At 36.0% G+C, this 23,978-nt stretch overlaps 1 protein-coding gene across 7 annotated transcripts in view; it reads left to right on the top strand.

Moving 5' to 3' along the window:
* Positions 1-23,582, top strand: part of LOC149206006 (uncharacterized) — a 415,715-nt gene extending 392,133 nt beyond the window's left edge. For 4 of the 7 annotated variants that reach the window (XM_089395250.1, XM_089395253.1, XM_089395251.1 and 1 more), the window contains one exon: positions 22,582-23,581. In XM_089395250.1, coding sequence (XP_089251376.1) covers positions 22,582-22,962 — 381 coding nt within the window. In that variant the 3' untranslated portion in view covers positions 22,963-23,581. Of the gene's footprint in view, positions 1-22,581 lie in introns of all 7 variants that reach the window. The other 3 variants (XM_089395254.1, XM_089395255.1, XM_089395252.1) reach the window with 2 other exon arrangements.
* The last annotated feature ends 396 nt before the right edge of the window (positions 23,583-23,978 follow it).

Below are 23,978 nucleotides of genomic sequence, written 5' to 3'. Positions count from 1 at the left end.
ATGACTTCATCGTGATATTGCTTCAACATTGCTTTTTTCTAGGTGATTTCTTCATCACGACATCTTTGTAGAGTAGAATCAGTTTTCTACATCTTTTACATCTCCAAGGCCTTCATAGGTGTCAAGGGTCCTTCCTTTGTCAAAGTGGTCCTGCCTTCTTTCAGGAGATATCTTCAAAGTATCTTGTCAGATAGTGATTCTCGGTTATCATGGTGTTCTTCCACATGCTTCATCTCTTTCTTCATTTGCTTCTTCTTAGATAGATATGTTAACCATCTTATGCTTCTTGTGAGAGCATTTCTTCATCGACTAGTCAACATTTCTTCTTGCTTTGTAGTCAACAATCTTATACTCCTTATGTGAGCATATTCTTTTGTTGACCTTCATTGCATTGTAGTACATGCCTTCGAGTATGTTCTTGGTGAAAGAGATTCTTTCATATTTGATCATGTTATAGAACTATTACCATGACTCAATAATATACAAATGATAACATGACTAAACTTTGATGCATACATACCTCATCTTGATTCTCTTTTGATCATCTTAGCTTCATTTGGTTGTCCTTGGTGTGGCCCTTCTTGCTTCATCTTAGCTTGCCTACACATCATCCTTTTCCTTGAATTCCATGAATGGGATTCACAATGAGACATTTGCTTAGGTTCATGAACCTTCTTTTGAAGATTCCATCATAGGATCTTAAAGACCCTTGCCTTGCAAATGTTTCTTTTCTTTTGATGATGGAGGTCTTCTAAGATTCTTAATCATGATCAATTTTTCTTCCATCGTAGATGAGGTCTTATACTAGGTATGTTTCTTCTACCTGAATATCTTGAGCTATATCTGCCATGTTCCTATATTCTAGAAGATATTTGTACTCATGCATTTTTGTTCTTATCATAAATGCTACATCTTCATGAGTATCTAGAACTCTATGTACATCATGCTTCTAGATTCTACGACATGTTTCTAGCCTTGCAATTTTTAATCTATTCCTACATGCTCCTTGTTGACCACTACCTGTCAACTACCCATAGCACTACACCTCCTTTTTTCCGCAAAAAGGGATAGCGATTGGTCGACATGTCCATGCCATTCGACAGTCATCATCGACTTGATCATATTATGTTGTAAACCCAGTGTGCATGTATAAATTGTAAATAATCTTAGCAGATATGAGTCATGTATGTAAATTTCCTAGGTGGACCTAACTTTCTAATGATAATCTACGTTCTAGAAGGATTTTCATCTCACTGATCCATGATAGGCAGAGTTTTCCTTCAGCCTAACCCCAAAGCAGGAATGGATTTTGTCATTAGAATCTTAGGAGAATCCTAGTGTGTTAATCTGCTAGATTATAGTTGTGTCGCAGAACTGGGTGGTTTATGAGGGTCTATGTCAAATGGGTTTTCCCCCTTGAGATGTAAAGTTGTAAAGTGTCTTGAGGGTTAAAAAATGTTTTAATCCCCTCATTAGTCCTAAGTCCTAGGTCCTAGTTGATTTTTCCAAAGGCTAAGTTCGAGGATCCATTTTAAAAATAAATTAAAAAAATATATAACTAAATAAATAAAATAAAAAATAAAAAAAATAATAAAATAATAATAAAAATAAAAAATGAAAAATAAAAAAGTAATTAATAAAATAATAATATTTTGAGTAAATAAATGCAGAATTTCAGGTTTTAATGCATTAAAAATTCGACGGATGAGATTAAGAGATATCTTGATCCTCATCGACGGTCAAGATCATTTTGACATGGATCACTCGAACTAGCTGTTGGGGATTTTTCCTTTAAATAGGGTCCTAGGGGTCATTTGAGATCATTCGATCTGTGAGTCTTGTGCTGAAGAAGCTCTCTTGTAATCTTTTTCTGGTGCTAATAAAGAAAGACTTTGGGGTTGAAATCTTGCTGGTGTTACTCTCTGGAAGTGTTGTGAGCTGTTTTATTTTCTGCATATTTTATTTTTCAGCCATTAGTAACAGCTTATTGTAGAGTATTGTTGAGCACAGGTATCTTGTTCACTTGCTAGGGTTTGAATGGTATTAGGTTTTCTGAAGTAATGGCAGGTATCTCCATTGCTGTTGAGATCTAGTATTGTTTTTTCTCTCTTTATTGATGGTTGAAATGAGCTGTGCAGGAAACCCTTATTGAAGAAGACCAGTGGGCGTTTGGGGAAGTTCTCGGCTGAACCAGCCAACTCCCGCAAGCATTTTCTTGCAGAGCCCAACTAGTTTTGATCCTGGGTTTATCATTTAGTTTATTTTTCTGAATTGCATGAGAGATTTCTGAAGTATTTCATAGTAAATCTGGAATTTTCGATAATATTACTGCTGATTACTAATAGATCTGGCTGTTTAAGAGTCAAAAGCTGTAAATTGTTTAGCTGATCTAGGGTTTTTAGTTTTGTTTATGCACATATTATTTTTGGGTGATTTTCCATTCCAGGTTGCAGGGTATCTGAAGATTTGTGAGGTTTATCTATGCAGTTTCGTTGTCCAAGGGTTTCAATTTCAATTGTTTTCAGGTCTGGAAGAAATTTTACATCGGTTTCATTGATATCAGCTTCTGGGGGTTGAATTTTTTTTTTTCAAGGACTGCAAAATCGTTTTTCAAATCCCCGGCTATCCTTAGCTACCAGAAATCTGCATAGAAATAAAAAAAAAAGCGCAGCAGCCTCCATCTGCATTCAAACCCCACGCTGTCTATCGCTCTACTTTCCTCCACACACAAGCTTCCACACTGCTCCTCACCTGCGCACATAAAAAACCATGAACTGTATGCGTGGGTAAAGAAATCACGTTTTACTTTTATGGACCAAGCAATTGTCACAGCGTGGGCATCAGGGAAGTTTCTCAGTTTTAAATACGATCCTGGGTTCAAGATCTGCGCCATTAAAAATCACTGCAAACTGCAAAACCGTTCCTTGTCCGCCGTCAAAGAAGATATGCAAGCCGCACTGTAAGGGATCACGTTTTTTCTTGACGGGGCAGATAAATTTTGTTGTACGTAAACTCTTCTCCCTGCCTGCGTATGAACAAGACGCCTTTGGTTTTCAGCGTAGGTGCAAATTTAAACTTTGATTTCTTAGATTACAGTGTATGGTACAACGTAAATCGTTTTTGTTTAGGTTTTACAAAAAAAAAATCAAAGTCGATTTTCATTTTTCTTCTAGTTTAGATTTCGGTTTTTTTTTTAGATTCAAATCATAGTTTAGGGTTATCGTAAGTCTGTTTTTTGGATTTGATTTAAGTATATAAAAAGTTAAAATCAAAAAATTCAATTTTTTTTTAATTTTTATTTGTGTTTGATTTCTTACTGTAGACGTAAATTTTTATTTAGGCTCTGTTTTATTTTCATTAGATTAATTTTGATTTAGTTTTGAATTTATGATTTAGTTTTAAATTTATTTGAATATAAAAAGAAAATAAAAAAAAAAAATCCTATAGATTAGTTTTAGATTTATTAAATTGTTTAGTTTTGTTTAGATTTACTTTTCTTTTAGATTTAGCTTTTGGTTAGATTTTAATTTAAAGTTTTGTTTTGTTTTATTTATAAATAAATATTCATAAAATTTTATTTTTTTTAGACTTTAGTTAGCATTTTAGTTCTATTTAATTTTTAGATTTTAATAATATTAAAAAAAAAGAAAAAATAAATAAAAAGAAAAAAAATAGTTTCATTTTTTATTATGTGAGTTGAGTTTTATTTCAGGACTTAAATTCAATTTTTGTTTAGTTAAATGTTATTTTATTAAAAATTCATAAAAAAAAAAAAAAAATTATAAAATTATAAGGAAAGGCAAAAAGGGTTTCTTTTGTTTAGTTTAGATTTTTTATTTTTAAATTTTGTTTTATTTGAAAAATATAAAAATATTTTGGGAAGTTTTTTTTTTTGCCTTGCCTCGGGAATTTCTTAGATTTCATCTTTTCTGCTGAGGCTAAAATGTTGATGTGGGAATTAATGTTTAAGATGCTTTAATGTCCATATGAAGATCAACTACATGAATGTGATCTCTGGTTAATATTTTACGTGGTTATGTATCGAACTTTATCTTTCGAAATTTTAATTACTGGAGTATCATTAAGCTATTAAGCATTTTCTCGAATTTGATAAAAGTTAATCTTTGTTTGAGTTATTTGATGTTAAACGATTGTTTTGCATGATTCATATTTCCACAGCATTTGATAAATAATCTTTTAAACATAAGGCACTAGTCTATTAATTCAATAAGATCTATCTAGTGCTGGTTTCCTTTCGTGTCTCCCAAACCAACTGATTCGCAGTTGGTCATCCATTTTCCTATAGGGTATTAGGGTCTAGCCCCCTTAGCCGCGGGAGACAGGCTTAAACGGAGAGATTAGGGATCAGGGTGACAGCCCCTGGTCTGAGCGTTGTCGTGACAATCTGTGCGACAACATTTTTTGGCACCGTTGCTGGGGATAGAGTTTTTCTGTCCTTGGTTCTTTCATTTCGAGCTTTTCCGTGTTTCACTTCTTGTTCAGGTGGCGACTCCACTTCGTATATTATCTTCAAGAGTGTATACTAGAAGACATCCAAGCAGTTTGTGCAATCCTACTCCTGATCCTGAAAAGGTCCTCAGGGTACGATTACACAAACTCTCTTCTCGTACACTTCTTGTTAACCTTGGACAAGAAGCCCTCTCTGATATCCATTTGCTTTTTAATAGTCAAGTTAGGCACATCATCATGGATATGTATGCCCCTTGCAATTTTTCTAATATTCCAGGGTATCCCAATGCTCTTCCATCAGTCGGGATAGATAAATTGCCTAGCTTTCAGGGAGATAATGCTATTAGTGCAAATTTGCATCTAAGAGACTTTAGTATATGGATGGCTAAATATGCAAGGTCTCCTGATTTCGATCATGAAGATGTTAGAATGACTCTTTTCATTTTAACCTTGGAGGGTGATGCTCATGAATGGTTTATTGAAAAGCCTCAGAATTCATTTGATTCCTTAGAATCGATCATTAATGCATTTAAAGAAAAATATGGAGATAAGAGAGAAGGAAGACACCTCGTAAAAGCTATTAGCCTAATAAAAAAGAGAGAGGATGAAACTGTTGAAGAATTTAATAAAAGGTTTAACGGTATTGTTAGAGAATTACCTCAAGACTATAAACCTACAGACAAAACTCTCCAAGATTTTTACATTGATGCCTTTAGTCCTGAGCCATATTATGAATTAAGGCGTGCTAAACTTAATGATTATAGAGATTTCCAAGCCTTAGCTATAGAGCTTGAAAAGGACAAGGCCACATCTGGGAAGTCTGAGATCCCTGGTTTTGATAGAGCTGCTACGAAACTAAAGGAGCCTAAAGGAAAAGCAGTTCAAGAACCTGAAAGCGAACTTGTTCTCAAATTGCTTCAAAAGATTGAAACCATGGAAATTAATCATAATAAGGAGATAACCACTTTGCAGAATAGGTTGATCCAAATGGAAAGAGCGCAAACGCAGAATTTTCAACCTCGAAATAATAATAATAGAAATAACAATTGGCAAAGGAAGGGTCAATCTAGTGAGCAGAGACCTCCTAATCCGCTAACTAATTTGGTTGATAATGCTCCTCCTTACTGTCGGGTTTGTGATGCTCTTCATGAAGAGGCCACTTGTCCCATCGTTAGAAGAATTTTAGATAATGGAATGTTTGGAACAAGTGATCAAATAAATGTAGTAGGCAGCAAGTTTCCTTTGTCTATGGATGATTGGATAGAGGTCAAGGAAAAGAGTCGTGATGTTATGAATCCTTCATCAGCTTTTAGTATAAATAACCTGGAAAATGAAGATGACATTTTGGCTAGGTTATATGGTGAAAAACCCTCTCCCGAGCAAATCTTGGAAATTGCTAGAGATAAGGGTTTGACCTATCAGAGAAGGGATAAAGATCAAAGCGGGAATCAAATTCCCCCTCGAACTTTTAACCCTGGTGTAAACTCTGGATTAGATGTCGATTTGGGAAGTTGGTTTAACAATGCAAAAATCTGGGTTCCTGTCTCCGAGATTGCTAAAATCCCTTCCCAAAGAGACAAGTTACTAAAAGCTATTCAAGGTCCTCAAGTAAATACTTCTCAACAGAAGACTCGGGAAGTTGACTATCATGATGCTCCCATATATTTTCAAAGCTTAGATGTTGATAATAAAGATCACCAGCCTTTCTTTATCACCTTGTTAGTTAATGGATATAAATTGAATAATTGCATGTTGGATTCGGGTGCATCAACTTGGGTAATGACTAAAAGGGTCATGGAACAACTTAACTTAAGAGTTTCTAGACCCTACTATAACATATGCACCATGGATTCTAAGAAAATCGAAGTGCACATGGTTTAATCAAAGATTTGCAAGTTCATCTATCAGTTTACCCAGACATCATGGTTGTCATGGATATTGTTGTTGTGGATGTCCCTGATGCTTGGGGTATGCTGTTATCTAGAAAGTGGGCCTCTGATCTTGGAGGAGGTATTCAAATGAATTGGTCATATGCTATGATTCCTTCTCCTAGGGGTGATGGTTTTGTAAGACTAAATAGAGAGCCCGAAAGAAAATTTCATGTTGAAGATCCTAAGAGACCTCACAATGAGATAATCAAAGAGCAATCTGACATTGGGAACTATGCCATCATGTCTAATTTCATAATTCCTCCCGATGATAAGATTAAGGATCTCAAGGATAAAGTTTGGTATATGTACTTCGATGGTGCATCATCTAGGCATGGTAAAGGTGCTGGAATAGTGCTTAAATCTCCACTTGATCACATTTTCAAGTTTGCCTATCGATTAGAATTTGAAGCAACCAACAATGTCGCTGAATATGAGGCTATATTGTTGGGGCTTGAGTTGGCAAAATCTTTGAAGGTTAAATTGCTTAGCATTAAAGGGGATTTTGATTTAGTTATCATGCAACTTAAAAATAAATTCACATGCAGAAATCAAAGATTAAGGAATTATCGAAATGTTGTATGGGATGCTATGGAGCACTTTGATGCTCTTGACCTCAAAGCTATCCCAAGAGAGCAAAATAGTTTGGCAGATGAACTTGCCATAACTGCTACTACTTTCCAGTTATCTGATGAGCTAATCAATGATAAGATCAAAATGGAAGTAATATTTAGACCATCTGTTCCAAATAAATCAGAGCATTGGCAGGTCTTCAATGATGAAAAGCAGGTCATTCGTTTTCTTAATAGTTTGGATGAGTTTGAGGATTTCCGGATAGTTTCTGAGGAGGATGGATCTTTAAATCATGAGCATATCATAAATCCTACTCCTAGGAATGTGGTTGCCTTAGAGCAACATTTTGATCGGCATGATGCCACGAAGTTGAGAGAAGAAAACAAGATAGACCTAGGCAAATATCTCAAGATAAACATTGGTACTTCTGAAAACCCGAAAATGGTTAAAATTGGTAGAGGTACTAGTGTGGAGGAAAGAAAAAAGTTAACTGATTTACTTCGCGAATATCGAGATGTTTTAGCTTTTTCTTATGATGAATTGAAAGGCTATAGGGAAGATGTCATGGAGCATACTATCCCCTTAAAAGATGAAAATGCTAAACCCTTTCGCCAGAAGCTTAGGCAAATTAATCCTAAATTAGCCCCTTTAGTTCAGAAAGAACTTGCGAAAATGCTTGCAGCAGGGATTATCGCTCAAACAAGGCATTTGACATGGTGTTCGAATCTGGTGATTGTTAGGAAAAAGAATGGTACGATAAGGCTTTGTGTCGATTTTCGAAACCTTAATCTAGCATGCAAGAAAGATAATTACCCTTTGCCAAACATGGAGACTTTGTTGCAAAGAGTAACCGGTTCTGGAATGATGTCACTGCTAGATGGTTTTTCTGGGTACAATCAAGTATGGGTTAAGAAGGAAGATCGTCATAAAACCACATTCACCACACCATGGGGTACCTTTGAATACATCAGAATGCCTTTTGGATTAACAAACGTTGGGGCTACATTCCAAAGGGCTATGGATTATGCCTTCAAAGGGTTAATTGGGAAATTTATTGAAATTTACCAAGATGATCTTACTGTTTTCTCTAAAGATGGTATCAGTGATGTAAATCATCTTAGGCAGGTTTTCGATAGATGTAGGGAATACGGGATTTCTTTAAATCCAGCTAGGTCTGTTTTTGGAGTAACGGAAGGGAAATTACTTGGCCATATCATTTCTAAGGAAGGAACCAAGATTGACCCTGAGAGAATTGAAGCAATCCAAAAGATTCCTCTCCCTCATAATCTTAAATCCCTTCAGTCTTTCCTTGGAAAGACAAATTTTATTAGAAGATTTATTCCAAATTACGCAGAAATAGCTAAGCCTATTCAAAGTCTTCTAAAGAAAGATGCAAACTTTGTTTGGCAAGAAGACAACAAAAGGGCTTTCCAAGAAATCAAATGTGCTATTGCAAGAGCTCCTGTCTTAGTTAGTCTCGATTATTCCAAGGATTTCATGATTTTTTCTTTCGCTTCCGAAGATACCATTGCTGGTGTCCTGTTACAAAGGAATAAAGATGGTCACGAGCAGCCTATCGCTTTCATGAGTCTCTTCAAAATTCCGAATTGAAGTACAATACCATGGAAAAGCAGGTTTATGCCTTGGTCAAGTCTCTTAACTTTTAAGCACTTCAAAACTTATGTGGGTTATTCTAAAATCATTGCTTTCGTCCCGCATTCTGCTGTTAAAGATATATTAACTCAAACCGATTGCTTAGGGACTCGTGCTGGGTGGGTTACTAAAATACAAGAATATGATTTAGAGATCAGACCCACCAAGCTAGTCAAAGGCCAAGGGTTGGCTCAGATGTTGACTGAAGGTAACGAAAAGACTCTTGGTTTGTTTTTTCTTAGCGATCTATCTTCGCCGGAGTTGCAAAGATTAGGAGAGCATGAGTGGTACAAGGACATAGTTTATTACTTGATGAATCTTGCATGTCCTAACCATTTAGTTGCTCATAAGAGAAGGGCTCTTAGACTGAAAGCCACTAAGTATTGCCTTATGAAGGATGGCCTTGGGTGGAGAAATCTTGAGGGCATAGTGCTTAGGTGTGTTGATGACGTTGAGTCCAAGAAATTAGTCTCTGAGTTTCATTCAGGATTTTGTGGTGGTCATTATGCTGCTAGAACTACCGCCCACAAAATCCTGAGAGCTGGCTATTATTGGCCTTCAATTTTTTCCGATGTGCACAAGTTTGTTAGAGCTTGTCAAGCCTGCCAACTATTCACTGGGAAACAGAAGCTTGCTGCCTTGCCCCTGCAACCTGTCATTGTAGAGGCACCTTTTCAGCATTGGGGTCTGGACTTCATAGGGAAGTTCCATGAAAATTCTAGCAATGGCTACTCATGGATTTTGACTGCTACGGATTATTTCACTAAATGGGTTGAAGCCATTCCTGCTAAGAATGCCACTGAAAAGGTTATTATGGATTTCATTGAAAATAATATCATTATTAGATTTGGTGTCCCTGCTAAGATCACTACTGACAATGCCAAAGCTTTTAGTTCCTTAGAGTTTTCATCTTTTTGTTTCAAGTATGGCATTGTCTTATCTCATTCGTCAAATTACTATCCTCAGGGTAATGGTCTGGCTGAATCAAGTAACAAGAATCTCATAACCATTATCAAGAAGATAGTAGGAGATAATAAGAGATCATGGGATAGCAAAATCAAGTATGCTTTATGGGCAGATAGAATCACTAAGAAGAAAGCTACTGGTAAATCTCCCTTTGAATTAGTTTATGGCTTGGATGTAACTTTACCTGTGCACCTGAAATTGCCAGCTTATCAGCTCCTTCAAAATTTTTCTACTAATAAGGATGTTGTTCAGAATAGAATAGATCAGATTGTGGAGTTAGATGAAGCTCGTAGGACAGCTTTTGATGCTATATGTAAAAATCAATCTAACATTAAGAAAAGCTTTGATAAATTCTCTCGATCTAGATCTTTGCAGGTGGGAGATATGGTACTTCTTTGGGATCGCAAGAATGAGAAACCAGGAAAACATAAGAAGTTCGACAGTTTGTGGCTGGGACCGTACATCATTCGAGACATCGCTGGACCAAACTCATTCCACTTGAGCAGATTGGATGGCGAACCACTTGATCTACCTGCAAATGGCCAAATGCTCAAGTTGTTCTTCAAAGATGATATCTGATGCCATAGGGCATCCTTTGTATTGTATTTCTATCCCTACTCCTTGTCATTTCAGCATTTCATTTCTATTTTAGGATTAGATTTACTTTTCATGTTACTAGATAGTTAAAGAGCTTCTATCTTTTATGTGCTTAAATGTTATATGATGATTTTTGAATGGATGCTACTTATTTTTGTTGTGTGTTGCGTGGATGCAGATTCTGGATTCTCACATTCCTATAGTGCAGCAACGTGTCCCCAAGTAGAGCCAGATGTTGACAACTACCTATCAACTACCCATAGCAGTACACCCCCCTTTTTCTGCAAAAAGGGATAACGCTTGGTCGACATGTCCGTGCCATTCGATAGTCATCATCGACTTGATCATATTATGTTGTAAACCCAGTCTGCATGTATAAATTGTAAATAATCTTAGCAGATATGAGTCATGTATGTAAATTGCCTATGTGGACCTAACTTTCTAATGATAATCTACGTTCCGGAAGGTTTTTGTCTCACCGATCCATGATCGACAGAGTTTTCCTTCAACCTAACCCCAAAGCCGGAATGGATTTTGTCATTAGAATCTTAGGAGAATCCTAGTGTGTTAATCTGCTAGATTATAGTTGTGTCGCAGAACTGGGTGGTTTATGAGGGTCTATGTAAAATGGGTTTTCCCCCTTGAGATGTAAAGTTGTAAAGTGTCTTGAGGGTTAAAAAATGTTTTAATCCCCTCATTAGTCCTAAGTCCTAGGTCCTAGGTGATTTTTCCAAAGGCTAAGTTCGAGGATCCATTTTAAAAATAAATTTAAAAAATTTAAAAAATATATATAACTAAATGAATAAAATAAAAAATAAAAAAATAATAATAAATATAAAAAATAAATAAAAAAGTAATTAATAAAATAATAATATTTTGAGTAAATAAATGCAGAATTTCAGTTTTTTAATGCATTAAAAATTCGACGGATGAGATTAAGAGATATCTTGATCCTCATCGATGGTCGAGATCATTTTGACATGGATCACTCGAACCAGCTGTTGGGGATTTTTCCTTTAAATAGGGTCCTAGGGGTCATTTGAGATCATTCGATCTGTGAGTCTTGTGCTAAAAAAGCTCTTTTGTAATCTTTTTCTGGTGCTAATAAAGAAAGACTTTGGGGTTGAAATCTTGCTAGTGTTACTCTTTGGAAGTGCTGTGAGCAGTTTTATTTTCTGCATATTAATTTTCAGCCATTAGTAACAGCTTATTGTAGAGTATTGTTGAGCACAGGTATCTTGTTCACTTGCTAGGGTTTGAATGGTATTAGGTTTTCTGAAGTAATGGCAGGTATCTCCATTGTTGTTGAGATCTAGTATTGTTTTTTCTCTCTTTATTGATGGTTGAAATGAGTTGTGCAGGAAACCCTTATTGAAGAAGACCAGTGGGCGTTTGGGGAAGTTCTCGGCTGAACCAGCCAACTCCCGCAAGCATTTTCTTGCAGAGCCCAGCTAGTTTTGATCCTGGGTTTATCATTTAGTTTATTTTTCTAAATTGCATGAGAGATTTTTGAAGTATTTCATACTAAATCTGGAATTTTCGATAATATTACTGTTGATTACTGATAGATCTAGCTGTTTAAGGGTCAAAACCTGTAAATTGTTTAGCTGATCTAGGGTTTTTAGTTTTGTTTATGCACATATTATTTTTGGGTGATTTTCTATTCCAGGTTGCAGGGTCTCTGAAGATTTTTGAGGTTTATCTACGCTGTTTCGCTGTCCAAGGGTTTCAATTTCAATTGTTTTCAGGTCTGGAAGAAATTTTACATCGGTTTCATTGATATCAGCTTCTGGGGGTTGAATTTTTTTTTTTCAAGGATTGCAAAATCATTTTTCAAATCCCCAGCTATCCTTAGCTACCAGAAATCTGCATAGAAAAAAAAAAAAGCGCAATAGCCCCCATCTGCATTCAAACCCCACGCTATCTATCGCTCTACTTTCCTCCACACGCAAGCTTCCACACTGCTCCTCACCTGCGCACATAAAAAACCATGAACTGTATGTATGGGTAAAGAAATCACGTTTTACTTTTACGGACCAAGCAATTGTCACAGCGTGGGCGTCAGGGAAGTTTCTCAGTTTTAAATACGATCTTGGGTTCAAGATCTGCGCCATTAAAAATCACTGCAAACTGCAAAACCGTTCCCTGTCCGCCGTCAAAGAAGATATGCAAGCCGCACTGTAAGGGATCACGTTTTTTCTTGACGAGCCAGATAAATTTTGTTGTACGTAAACTCTTCTCCCTGCCTGCGTATGAACAAGACGCCTTTGGTTTTCAGCGTAAGTGCAAATTTAAACTTTGATTTCTTAGATTACAGTGTATGGTACAACGTAAATCGTTTTTGTTTAGGTTTCACAAAAAAAAAAATCAAAGTCGATTTTCATTTTTCTTCTAGTTTAGATTTCGGTTTTTTTTTAGATTCAAATCATAGTTTAGGGTTATCGTAAGTCTGTTTTTTTGGATCTGATTTAGGTATATAAAAAGTTAAAATCAAAAAATTCATTTGTTTTTTTTTATTTGTGTTTGATTTCTTACTGTAGATGTAAATTTTTATTTAGGCTCTGTTTTATTTTCATTAGATTAATTTTGATTTAGTTTTGAATTTATGATTTAGTTTTAAATTTATTTGAATAAAAAAAAAAAAAAAATAAAAAAATTCCTATAGATTAGTTTTAGATTTCTTAAATTGTTTAGTTTTGTTTAGATTTACTTTTCTTTTAGATTTAGCTTTTGATTAGATTTTAATTTAAAGCTTTGTTTTGTTTTATTTATAAATAAAAAACTCATAAATTTTTTTTTTTTTTAGACTTTAGTTAGCATTTTAGTTCTGTTTAATTTTTAGATTTTAATAATATAAAAAAAAAGAAAAAAAATAGTTTCATTTTTTATTATGTGAGTTGAGTTTTATTTCAGGACTTAAATTCAGTTTTTGTTTAGTTAAATGTTATTTTATTAAAAATTCATAAAACAAAAATTATAAATTTATAAAAAAAAAGGCAAAAAGGGTTTCTTTTGTTTAGTTTAGATTTTTTATTTTTAAATTTTGTTTTATTTGAAAAATATAAAAAAAATTTGTGAATTTCTTTTTTGCCTTGCCTCGGGAATTTCTTAGTTTTCATCTTTTCTGCTAAGGCTAAAATGTTGATGTGGGAATTAATGTTTAACATGCTTTAATATCCATATGAAGATCAACTACATGAATGTGATCTCTGGTTAATATTTTACGTGGTTATGTATCGAACTTTATCTTTCGAAATTTTAATTACTGGAGTATCATTAAGCTATTAAGCATTTTCTCGCATTTGATAAAAGTTAATCTTTGTTTGAGTTATTTGATGTTAAACGATTGTTTTGCATGGTTCATATTTCGCAGCATTTGATAAATAATCTTTTAAACATAAGGCACTGGTCTATTAATTCAATAAGATCTATCTAGTGCTGGTTTCCTTTCGTGTCTCCCAAACCAACTGATTCACAGTTGGTCATCCATTTTCCTATAGGGTCTACCCCCCTTAGCCGCGGGAGACAGGCTTAAACGGAGAGATCGGGGATCAGGGTGACAGCCCCCGGTCTGAGCATTGTTGTGACAATCTGTGCGACAACACTCCTATCCTGCTCAAAACATTGAAATAATATTAGAAGTAAATAGTTTGACTTAGTCATAGTAGAGATCCGGAGGATCTTCCTTCTTTTACTTCTTTCCTTCTTCTTTCACCTCTTGAGTTATGTGAGCTTCTTCCCTCTTTCTTTTTGTTGTTGTTTCCCTTCTTAAGCTTAGGATAATTCCTTTTGTAGTGTCCATATTCTTGACATCCAAAACATTGGATTTTGGACATGTCTTTGTTGTTTATTCTTCATGGACCAAACTTGCCAAATTTACGCTTTCTCTTGGCCATGGTAGAAAATGCTTGCTCCTTTGATCCCACATCTTCCTTTGCCTTAAGTTTGGTTTCCTCTATTCTACATAGAGACCACATTTCACTGAGTGGTTGCTTCTTTCTTGGCATATATGCTTGATGTGAAGTTTCCCCACTCCTCAGGTAGAGCATTGAGTACTACAATTGTCATCTCTGTCAGATATGACTTCTCCAAGCTCTTGAAGTTGATCTCTCATTTCAGAGATTTTCATGAAGTAGTGAGCTATTCCTTCCTTTGTTATCTTCATCTTATATAAATCATTCGTCAAAGATACTACTTTTCCAGTGGTTGAGATTAAGAATAGCTCTACTAGCTTATCATAAATTTCTTTCGATATTTCAAACTTGGAGACATAGGGAATGAGAGAGTCTTTGATTGATTCTATCAGAATCCTTTGAGCTCTTGTCTCATCCTTATTGTACTTGGCTAAAGCTGAGTTTGTTCCTTAGCAGGGATAGTGATATTTCCTTTGACATGTTCTAGGAGTTCATCCTCCTTGAGAAGTAGATCAGTCCTCTTCGTCCATGCAAGAAAGTTATTCGTACTTACCAATTTATTGTTTTTCTTGCGAAAAGACATTGATGTATATTGAGAAGGGGACATGTACTTACTTGATAGATTTTGAGATGTAATGGATTTGCTTCCTCCTTGAAGACTTGATGGCTTGTTTTCCTAGGATCTTGATGTTCTTCAAGTTGCCTTCTTCAAGTGGACTTGCTTGATGATGATATTTGCTTGATGACTTGTAGCTTGGTGTAGGTCTTGCTTCAATCTGCTCTTTTTTGTAGGTGCCTTTATGTAAGGCTCTTCTTCTAGCTTTGTAGACCTCCTTGATGAATGATGGATTGTAGACTCTTTTTGTCCTTGAAGAGATTGAGACTTCTAGGCTTGATGCTTCAACTTTGTAGATGCTTCTCCCTTGATGAGTGTTCTTGAGATGCCCTTTCCTTGATGTGTCACCTTAGCTCCGATACCATGTTGAAGAATCTAGGGAAAAGTGGTGTAGTGTGATTCTTCGTTACTTGATAAGAATTTGTGGAGTCTTTTTACTTTTCTTGTTAGCTTAATCTTCTTCTTCTTATTATTAATGCATATGTGTGTACTTCATCAAACTGCTACCAAAACATAAAAACAAGAACACAAGATGTTGTCTCTCTGCCAGGGCCAAAACCTCTCTTCCCTTGAGAGGAAAATCCTTTCATGAATTTCTCTTACTGAAGCATTCTATTGATCAATGCCAAACCCTAGACCCCTGACAAGAGTATCCTCCAAGCACAAGTCAAGTCCTTCCTTCTTTATGCACCTTATTCCTCGACACTTCTTCCAGCAGTTTGTTCTCTGGCACTTTGTCCTCCTTCTTCCGGCACTTCATTCTCTCACTATGATTCTTGTCTAGAGATAGACCTTCCTTGAGTGAGTCTTTGTTATGTAAAAATTAGTTAGGGTTATGTAAAATTAGATTAGTTGTAGTTATTTAGGCAAAAGGGCATGACCAAAGATCATGCCCTTTCACCAAGAGGCACCTAAGGTTGTATATAACCGGGCCTCTCTCTAAAAATGTAAGCATTCAATTCATTATTCAATTATTAATAAATTTTATTGTTCCTGTTATTTATGGAATTAGCTGCTTCATTTGGTATCAGAGCAGTTCGCTACGGAGACGCTGCTGCTGTTGAGCCATCGGGTACCATCCCTGCACCTGTTCGACGCTGCCCCTATCACGTTCCGCTGTTCTTCGTCAGTCATCATCACAACTGCACGGGTTGCCATCGTGTCCCACTGTCTCAACCACCCACCGCTATCTCTGCCATCTCCTACCGTCTCACCGCCACCCGCCGCTATCTCTGTAGGCAAGTGCTGTCGTCTCACCACTATCGCCTTCCGCCTAGCGTTCGACCGCTAACCCTGTCACCATTTGCGTGTTTTCAATGGTTTTTCTGTCTGTTGTTAACGTCCCTCATCCACCCATATTTTTTTTGTTTTTGAACGGTCAAACAAACGTGACGGTTCAGTCAGACGTAACTGTCCGTACAATATATATATATATATATATATAACTTTAATTTAGTTATAAGTTATATATATATATATATATATATATATATATATAACTTATAACTAAATTAAAGTTATATATATATATATATAAAGTTAATTTAATTAATTAAATTTATTTTAATTATATATGTATATATATTTACGCTGGCAGATAAATACACGCCCCCACAAACTCGCTCAATGTCGACAATGACAATGGCGGATTTCCAAAAAAAATTGGTTGACGTGGAGCATAAGATAAATAACAACAACGATGAGGTCAATAAAAGATTAGATGATTTCCAGATCGAGCTTAAGGGGTAGGCTGACAATATCAAAAATCTTCAGGATACGACAAATCGAATAGAAATAAAGATGGAAAATCACCGTGTCCAAACAGAAGTAGATCTCAAAGAGACCTTAACATTGCTGAAACTTCTGTGTAAAAAGATGAATTATACACCTGCACAACTACTACAAGAAGTTGAAGAAAATCAAGAGCACAACTCATTAGATTCAACGAAGTCAACAGACTCTCATGAAAAAGCTGAATCCCCAAAAAAATCAGCGACACCCCACCAAGAAATGAGTAACGCGACTCTTACAAACAAGCAACTTTGGGATACCTTTACCAATCAACACCCCTTTTTCACTCAACCATTAGCAACATACCAACGAAGGGCAAAAGTCGAGATGCCTAAATTCGATGGAAACGAAAAAAATAATGTTGCATGGATAAATAAAGCAGAAGAATACTTTGAGATATATGACATCAATGATGATGATGAAAAGCTCAGGCACACATCCATGAAAATGGAAGGGGAAGCATATAATTGGTATATGTGGTGGAAAAAGACAACACACGTCATTAGTTGGAGAAAATTTAAGGATGCATTCTTTAAAAGATTCCAAGGTGTAAAGGAAGAAGAGTTCTTTTCAAAACTCATCAAATTACGACAAAAAGGAAGTGTGGATGAATACACTCAAGAATGGGAGACCTTAGTAACACGAGTACCTGGGTTATCAGAATCTCGTCTAATTCAATCATACGTCTCGGGACTCAAAACCCATTTACAAGTAGAACTTGAGATGCATGACATTACATCAATAGAAGTAGCAAGACGAAAAGCAAAAATAGCCGAAAAGAAATTCGAACAAATATTTTGGTCAAAATCAGAAAAAACATATTCAAGACGAAGAGTACCCCAGTATGTGGACTCAAACAATACAAGATATGTTCCACCACATCGTCGTGAAGATGAAAAATCTAATGTGGAAACGCAAAGGATAAAAGAGGGTAAATGCAAACATTGTGGTGAGAAGTGGGACCCCAAACATAGATGTGCTAAAGGAAAAGAACCAAAGAACCTATATAATTTTGAAGCAACCAATGATTCAAATAGTGAAGATTCCGACATAGAAGAAACAGAAGATGCCCCAGAATTCTCACCAGAATTAGATGACGGAAGTATTCCGCAAGTGTCATTATCAGCTATGACAGGTATATCACAACCTCAGACCTTAAAGTTAAAAGGACACATAAAGAAGAACAACATAGTGGTTCTCATCGACTCTGGTAGCACTCACAATTTTTTAGATGCAATCGTGGCAAAGAGACTCAATATTTTTTCATTTCCCTTACCAAACATGAAAGTGATGGTAGCTGACGGTAAGAAGATTGGAAAGGTGGGGAAATGCCATAAGGTCAAATTGCAGATTCAAGACTTTAATTTAGAGTCTCTGTTCTTCACGGTACTGTTAGGAGGAGTAGATGTAGTCTTAGGTATCCAATGGCTACGAACTTTAGGTACTTATGTCACCAACCATCAAGTACAATTTATAAAATTCAAATGGGGAGGTCATAAGTACAAATTACACGGATTCCAAGCACTAGAGAATCAAATTGTATCATCATCTCAGATGATGAAGATGATTCGAAAAGCAGCACCCGCTTATGTAGTACAATGTCACCAGTTAGAAACGTTATCAACAAATATGACCAGTGAAGAGTCAATAGAGATACAAGATCTAATTTGAAAGCATGAAAAAGTATTTCAAGACCTACCTATGAAGATGCTGCCTAATAGGGAAATTGAGCATACAATAAAAGTCAAGGCAGGGTCAGACCCTGTCAACATCAAGCCATACCGATATCCACATCACCAAAAAATGGAAATTGAGAGATTAATCCAAGACCTTTTAAAGTGTGGGATCATCTCGAAAAGTAAAAGTCCTTACGCTGCTCTAGTGGTATTGGTAAGAAAGAAGGATGGTTCATTCATGCTATGCATTGATTATAAAGGATTAAACAAAATAACAATCAAAAACAAGTTCCCAATTCCCTTTATTGACGAAATGTTGGATGAGCTACATGGTGCAAGGTACTTCTCAAAATTGGACTTAAGATTAGGCTACTATCAAATTAGAATCAGATTGGAAGACATACCAAAAACGACATTCCGAACACATGAAGGTGACTATGAATTTAAAGTAGTGCCATTTGGATTAGCCAATGCACCAGCAACGTTTCAAGCAACTATGAACGAATTATTTTGTCCACATATTAGGAAGTTTGTATTAGTATTCTTTGACAATATTCTAATTTACAGTAAAACTTGGAAGGAGCACTTGCAACATCTGGACAAAGATCTTACACTGCTTAAAGAACATCAATTTTACGCAAAAAAATCCAAATGCACCTCTGGAAAGGAAGAAGTAGAATACCTTGGACACATTATATCCCATGAAGGCATAAAGGTGGACCCTAATAAAATCAAAGCTATAAAAGAATGGACCAAACCTGTCAATATATCCAAGTGAAGAGGTTTCTTAGGTTTGACTGGATATTATCAAAGGTTTATTAAAAACTATGCACATATAACTGCACCTCTGACAAATCTTTTAAAAAAGAATTCGTTTCTATGGGAAGAGGAAGCAGGAAGGTGTTTTGAAAAATTAAAGGAAATTATGTCTAATGCTCCCGTATTAGCAACACCAGATTTTTCTAAACCATTTATCATTGAGTGTGATGCTTCCGGATTCGGTATAGGTGCAATATTAATGCAACAAGGACATCCAATAGCTTTTGAAAGTAGGAAGCTCAACAAAAGAGAACGCCTCAAATCCACATACAACAAAGAAATGCTCGCTATCATGCATGCACTAGATAAGTGGAGGCAATACCTTTTGGGAAATAAGTTTTCCATTCGAATAGACCACAACGGTCTCCAACATCTCCTTCAACAAAAAACACTTTCCGAAGAACAACAAAAATGGATTGAAAAAATTGCCGCTTTTGACTTGGAAATACTACATAAAAGAGGTAAAGACAATGTAGTAGCAGATGCCCTATCCAGGAAAGATGAAGAACCAACACTACTTGCAATTTTGGTTGTTGTTCCTGAGTGGCTTAACGAAGTGAGTATGCCAAGGATCCAGAAATAATGGCAATAATCAATAACCTTCCCAACAACTCAAAATTTGAGTGGAAGAATGATATCCTATGGTACAAGGGAAGAATCTATCTAAATACAAATTCCAAGTTTAAATTTAAGATACTCAAGGAATCACATGACTCACCGTCAGTTGGACATGTAGGATTCTTTAAGACTTACTACAATGCACGTCAATCCTTCTTTTGGAAGGGAATGAATCGCGATATTTAGAAGTATGTAGCAGAATGTGACACATGTCAAAGGAATAAAAGTGAAAATATTACGACACCGGGATTACTTCACCCTTTAAACATTCCAAATCAGAAATGGGAAGAAATCTCGATGGACTTTATCGAAGGATTACCAGTATCTGAAGGCAAGGACAAGATTTTCGTAGTAGTCGACAGACTCACCAAATATGCTCACTTTATGGCAATAAAGAAATCATACTCAGTAAAAGAAATCGTTGAAATATTTTGCAAGAATATATATAAGTTACACGGTTTTCCGAAAGTCATTGTGAGTGATAGAGATGCTAAGTTCAAGGGTAATTTCTGGAAGGAATTGTTCAACCATATAGGAACCTACCTAAATATGAGTTCCGCTTATCACCCTCAAACAGATGGCCAAACAGTGGTTGTCAATAAATGTTTGGAGGCCTACCTATGTTGCTATGCTACAGAAAAAAAAAAAAAAAGTGGGCTCAATGGTTACATCTTGCTGAGTGGTGGTATAATTCCACTTATCATACGTCAGCAAAAATGATGCCATTTCAAGCTTTATATGGGTATGAACCCCCGAAATGGAAGGATCTAGCTATTGTCCAGACAAATCTACCTGCTGTTAAAGATCAACTAGAAGAAACCCAAAAAATCGTCCAAATATTAAAAGAAAACTTGAATAATGCAAGGAATCGTATGAAGCAACAAGCAGACCGTAACAGAACCGAAAGAGAGTTTGAAGTCAGAGAATGGGTGTTTGTCAAGCTCCAACCATACAAACAATTATCCTTAAAACAGAAAGGAAAAAACAAATTGGCACCAAAGTTCTATGGACCTTATCAGATCAACAAAAAGATTAGCCAAGTTGCGTATGGTTTAAGCCTTCCAGAGACAAGTCGTGTTCACAACGTCTTCCACGTATCTTGCCTTAAAAGGGCACTAGGCAACAATCAATCAGCGCAAACAATGCTTCCATCCCTAGATGATGAGGGAAGAGTCATTCTAGAACTAGAAGGTATTTTGTCTACTAGAGAAAGAAAGCTTCGACATCGTACTATCAAGGAATATCTGATCAAGTGGAAGGACTTACCCGAAGAAGAAGCTTCTTGGGAGAATGAATCATTTTGTCAACAACATCCGTCGTTACGTATGCTTTGAGGGCAAAGCATTCTTTCGAGAGGAAGGCAATGTTATGTAAAAATTAGTTAGGGTTATGTAAAATTAGATTAGCTGTAGTTATTTAAGCAAAAGGGCATGACCAAAGATCATGCCCTTTCACCAAGAGGCACCTAAGGTTGTATATAACCGGGCCTCTCTTTAAAAATGTAAGCATTCAATTCATTATTCAATTATTAATAAATATTACTGTTCCTGTTATTTACGGAATTAGCTGCTTCAGTCTTATTGATGAGGTGTTTCTCATCTATTCCTTGCTTAAGTATACTTCAACTTTGACCAACTGATATCCTTCTTGAGTGTATCACTGTTTTGCTGTTCTGCTGCCCTAGTTTTTCACGTGTGGGGAGTACCCTTTAGTGAATTAGGGTCTTTCTTCCTTCGCTGGAGAGAGGGGCTTCTTCACTTGTCTTGGGAGCCTTGTGTGCCTAGTGTCAAACCCAAACAAAAAGAAACTATGGACTGCTGGTCCCTGCTGTCATACTCGCAGATCTCTCCTCTTCCTCGCACGTGTGACTGTTTCTAGCCCTAGAAACAGTCCTTTACCTTCGCTGTCCTTCTTCCTTCGTTGCACCTTTGAAACCCTTTAGACTTCCCTTCCCTTCTCTCGGCTTATCTCTTCGCTGATTTCATAGCTTACTTGAATACGTTATGGAGGAGTGGACAGCCTCTATATATAGAGGTCTGTCCCTCCATTTAGGCCGACTTGTCCACTGTTTGCAGGCTGACTTGTCAACTGTTTGTAGGCCGACTTGAGGACTGCTAGGACGCTGATTTGTTGAGCAGACTTCGGATAGTTTCCATGGTGGTGTAGCATGCTTGAAGGAGCTTCTTGATGGTGCCATTGCATAGGAGTAGACTTGACTTTGCTTGGAGGTATTCTCTTCAATACATATTTATACAAGGTGTAACATGCTCGTAAGGTCTTCAACCTTTTCTTTTGACTATTTGACTCACCTATAGCACTTTAAACAGTGCTAGACCTATTTCAATGAACAAGAAACTCATTGACATATATTATAAAAATAATATTTCTTTTCTTGAATAAATACAAATATCAAAGTACATTTATGAAGACCGAACCTAGTTACATTTCCTTCAACAGATTTCACGATTACACTGAGTATCATTATGAATGATGTTAGGCTGTTAGCATTTTTTGAAAAGATAATCTAATGGAGAAATGACGTATCTTATTCCTCTCTGCTATTTTGGTGTAATTTGGACAAGTTTATTAAACCTTACAGAGGAGCTTAGACTATTTCAGATTCAAGCATTATTGTCAGGATACTGACACCACTATACTACGCAGACTTTTTAAATTTTTTTTTATTAGTTTGTGGTTTTGATTACCTGAAATCTTAAATATCAGTTTTTGTCAGATATAAAAAAGATCTGTCAAGCTGGCTTACTGTTTAGAGAATGTTGTGACTTTAGAGGGTCAATGCCCGTCATAAATGCATCGTCTAAAAATTGTTATTGCAGTTATAAGTTCTGTTCATGAGTTCAGTAAGCCCTTTTGGCAAGCCTGGAATGTTCATTCTTTATTAATGAAAAACATCAAGGAGAATAAAGGTGGGCTTATTTAGGCATCTTTTAATGTTGCAGGTTGATCCTTCAAAAGGTGGCGGTGATTTTGAGCCTGGAGAAGCCGGCATTTCTGTCTTGGATTGTCAATCTAGTTCGTTGGTTGATACTGATTTGTTTTCCGCAAGTGACCCATCACCAAGCTTGCTACAGAGTGTACCAATAGCTGAATTTAACTTAGTGGATGCTGAAACATTTAGCACGAGGCAACAGCTAGAAGTGAAGCAGACCGACAAAGATAAACCCAACAGTGGCAATGCCGATGTGCTTCTTATAACCACTACTGTCGCTGCATCTGAAAATGGTAGAAATGCTTTTAACGGACTACAGGAAGCCAAAGATGGTCAAATAAGTAATGTTGAAAAAGATGACCTTGCTCCAACATTTGATTTAGGCATTTGACAGATAAAGAGATTCCTGGCAATGCCAGTTGTTCAAGGATTTTATGGAGCGAACTCATCGATATAATAAGGAAAATGGCTTAGATGAGGTTTGGATCCCATAACGCATATCATCTTTCTGTATACAACATAATATTTAATCTGCTAAATTACACCGTCAATCATCTAGCAATACGAGGGCCCTCTATGGGAGCTCATAATTTTTTTCTCAAATTATAAAAATCTGTTTTGCTGCAGACAGGCTTCTCTATTCAGCGAACATGAATATCTGCTCATATGTTTTCTAATCATAACCGAAAGCCAAGTTGTCAGTTTGATCGGAATAAGATTCTAGTTAAGGGACTTCATTAACTTTGATATAACAATTCTTCAGCCACTTTCACCTTGCCATATCATTATCAGCATGTATATCTCCTCATATTGAAACATTAGATATTTTAGATAATTCTCGTACATGGCTTTATACATTATGTTATATACTATGTATTGCGAAGTTTCAGGAATGGGAGGGGGGACATAGGAACCTCTTCTCTCTGCGGAATATAACAAAAATCTAGAAAATATTAAATTTACTAATATTAACGGTAATTAATCACAAATAAGCAATGCAATATCGGATACATCAACTACCCACAGATCTTGTATCCTTTGAAGATTTGAATAATCGACATCAGTTTGTGTTTAAATGCATTAGTCTCTAGAATTTCAACAAGAACATGAATGATTTTTCATTTTTATGAAAAAATCACGAAGGTTTTCTTAGACAAAATGTTTTGTTTGATATAATGGATCAATTTCACATTTTCCTATTAATCATGGAGGACTTGTGGGATGTGTTTCCTTCTCATGTAATATGAAGAGTTTATTAAGATTGAAAACATTACCCAAGTAGGTTGCATTGAAGTGTGATGGTTTTAAGTTATCACTTTTTATTGATTTTACAGATTTGAAGGGTTATTACTCAGTGGCCATTCTACTTGTACATGATGAGTAGATGCAAAATTAACTGATGGAGCA

The sequence above is a fragment of the Pinus tabuliformis genome, chromosome 1_2 (assembly GCF_031772625.1).
Source record: "Pinus tabuliformis cultivar Carrire ecotype Pingquan chromosome 1_2, CPIR1, whole genome shotgun sequence".
Lineage (NCBI taxonomy): Eukaryota > Viridiplantae > Streptophyta > Pinopsida > Pinales > Pinaceae > Pinus > Pinus tabuliformis.
This window is presented reverse-complemented; position numbering and strand designations above follow the sequence as displayed.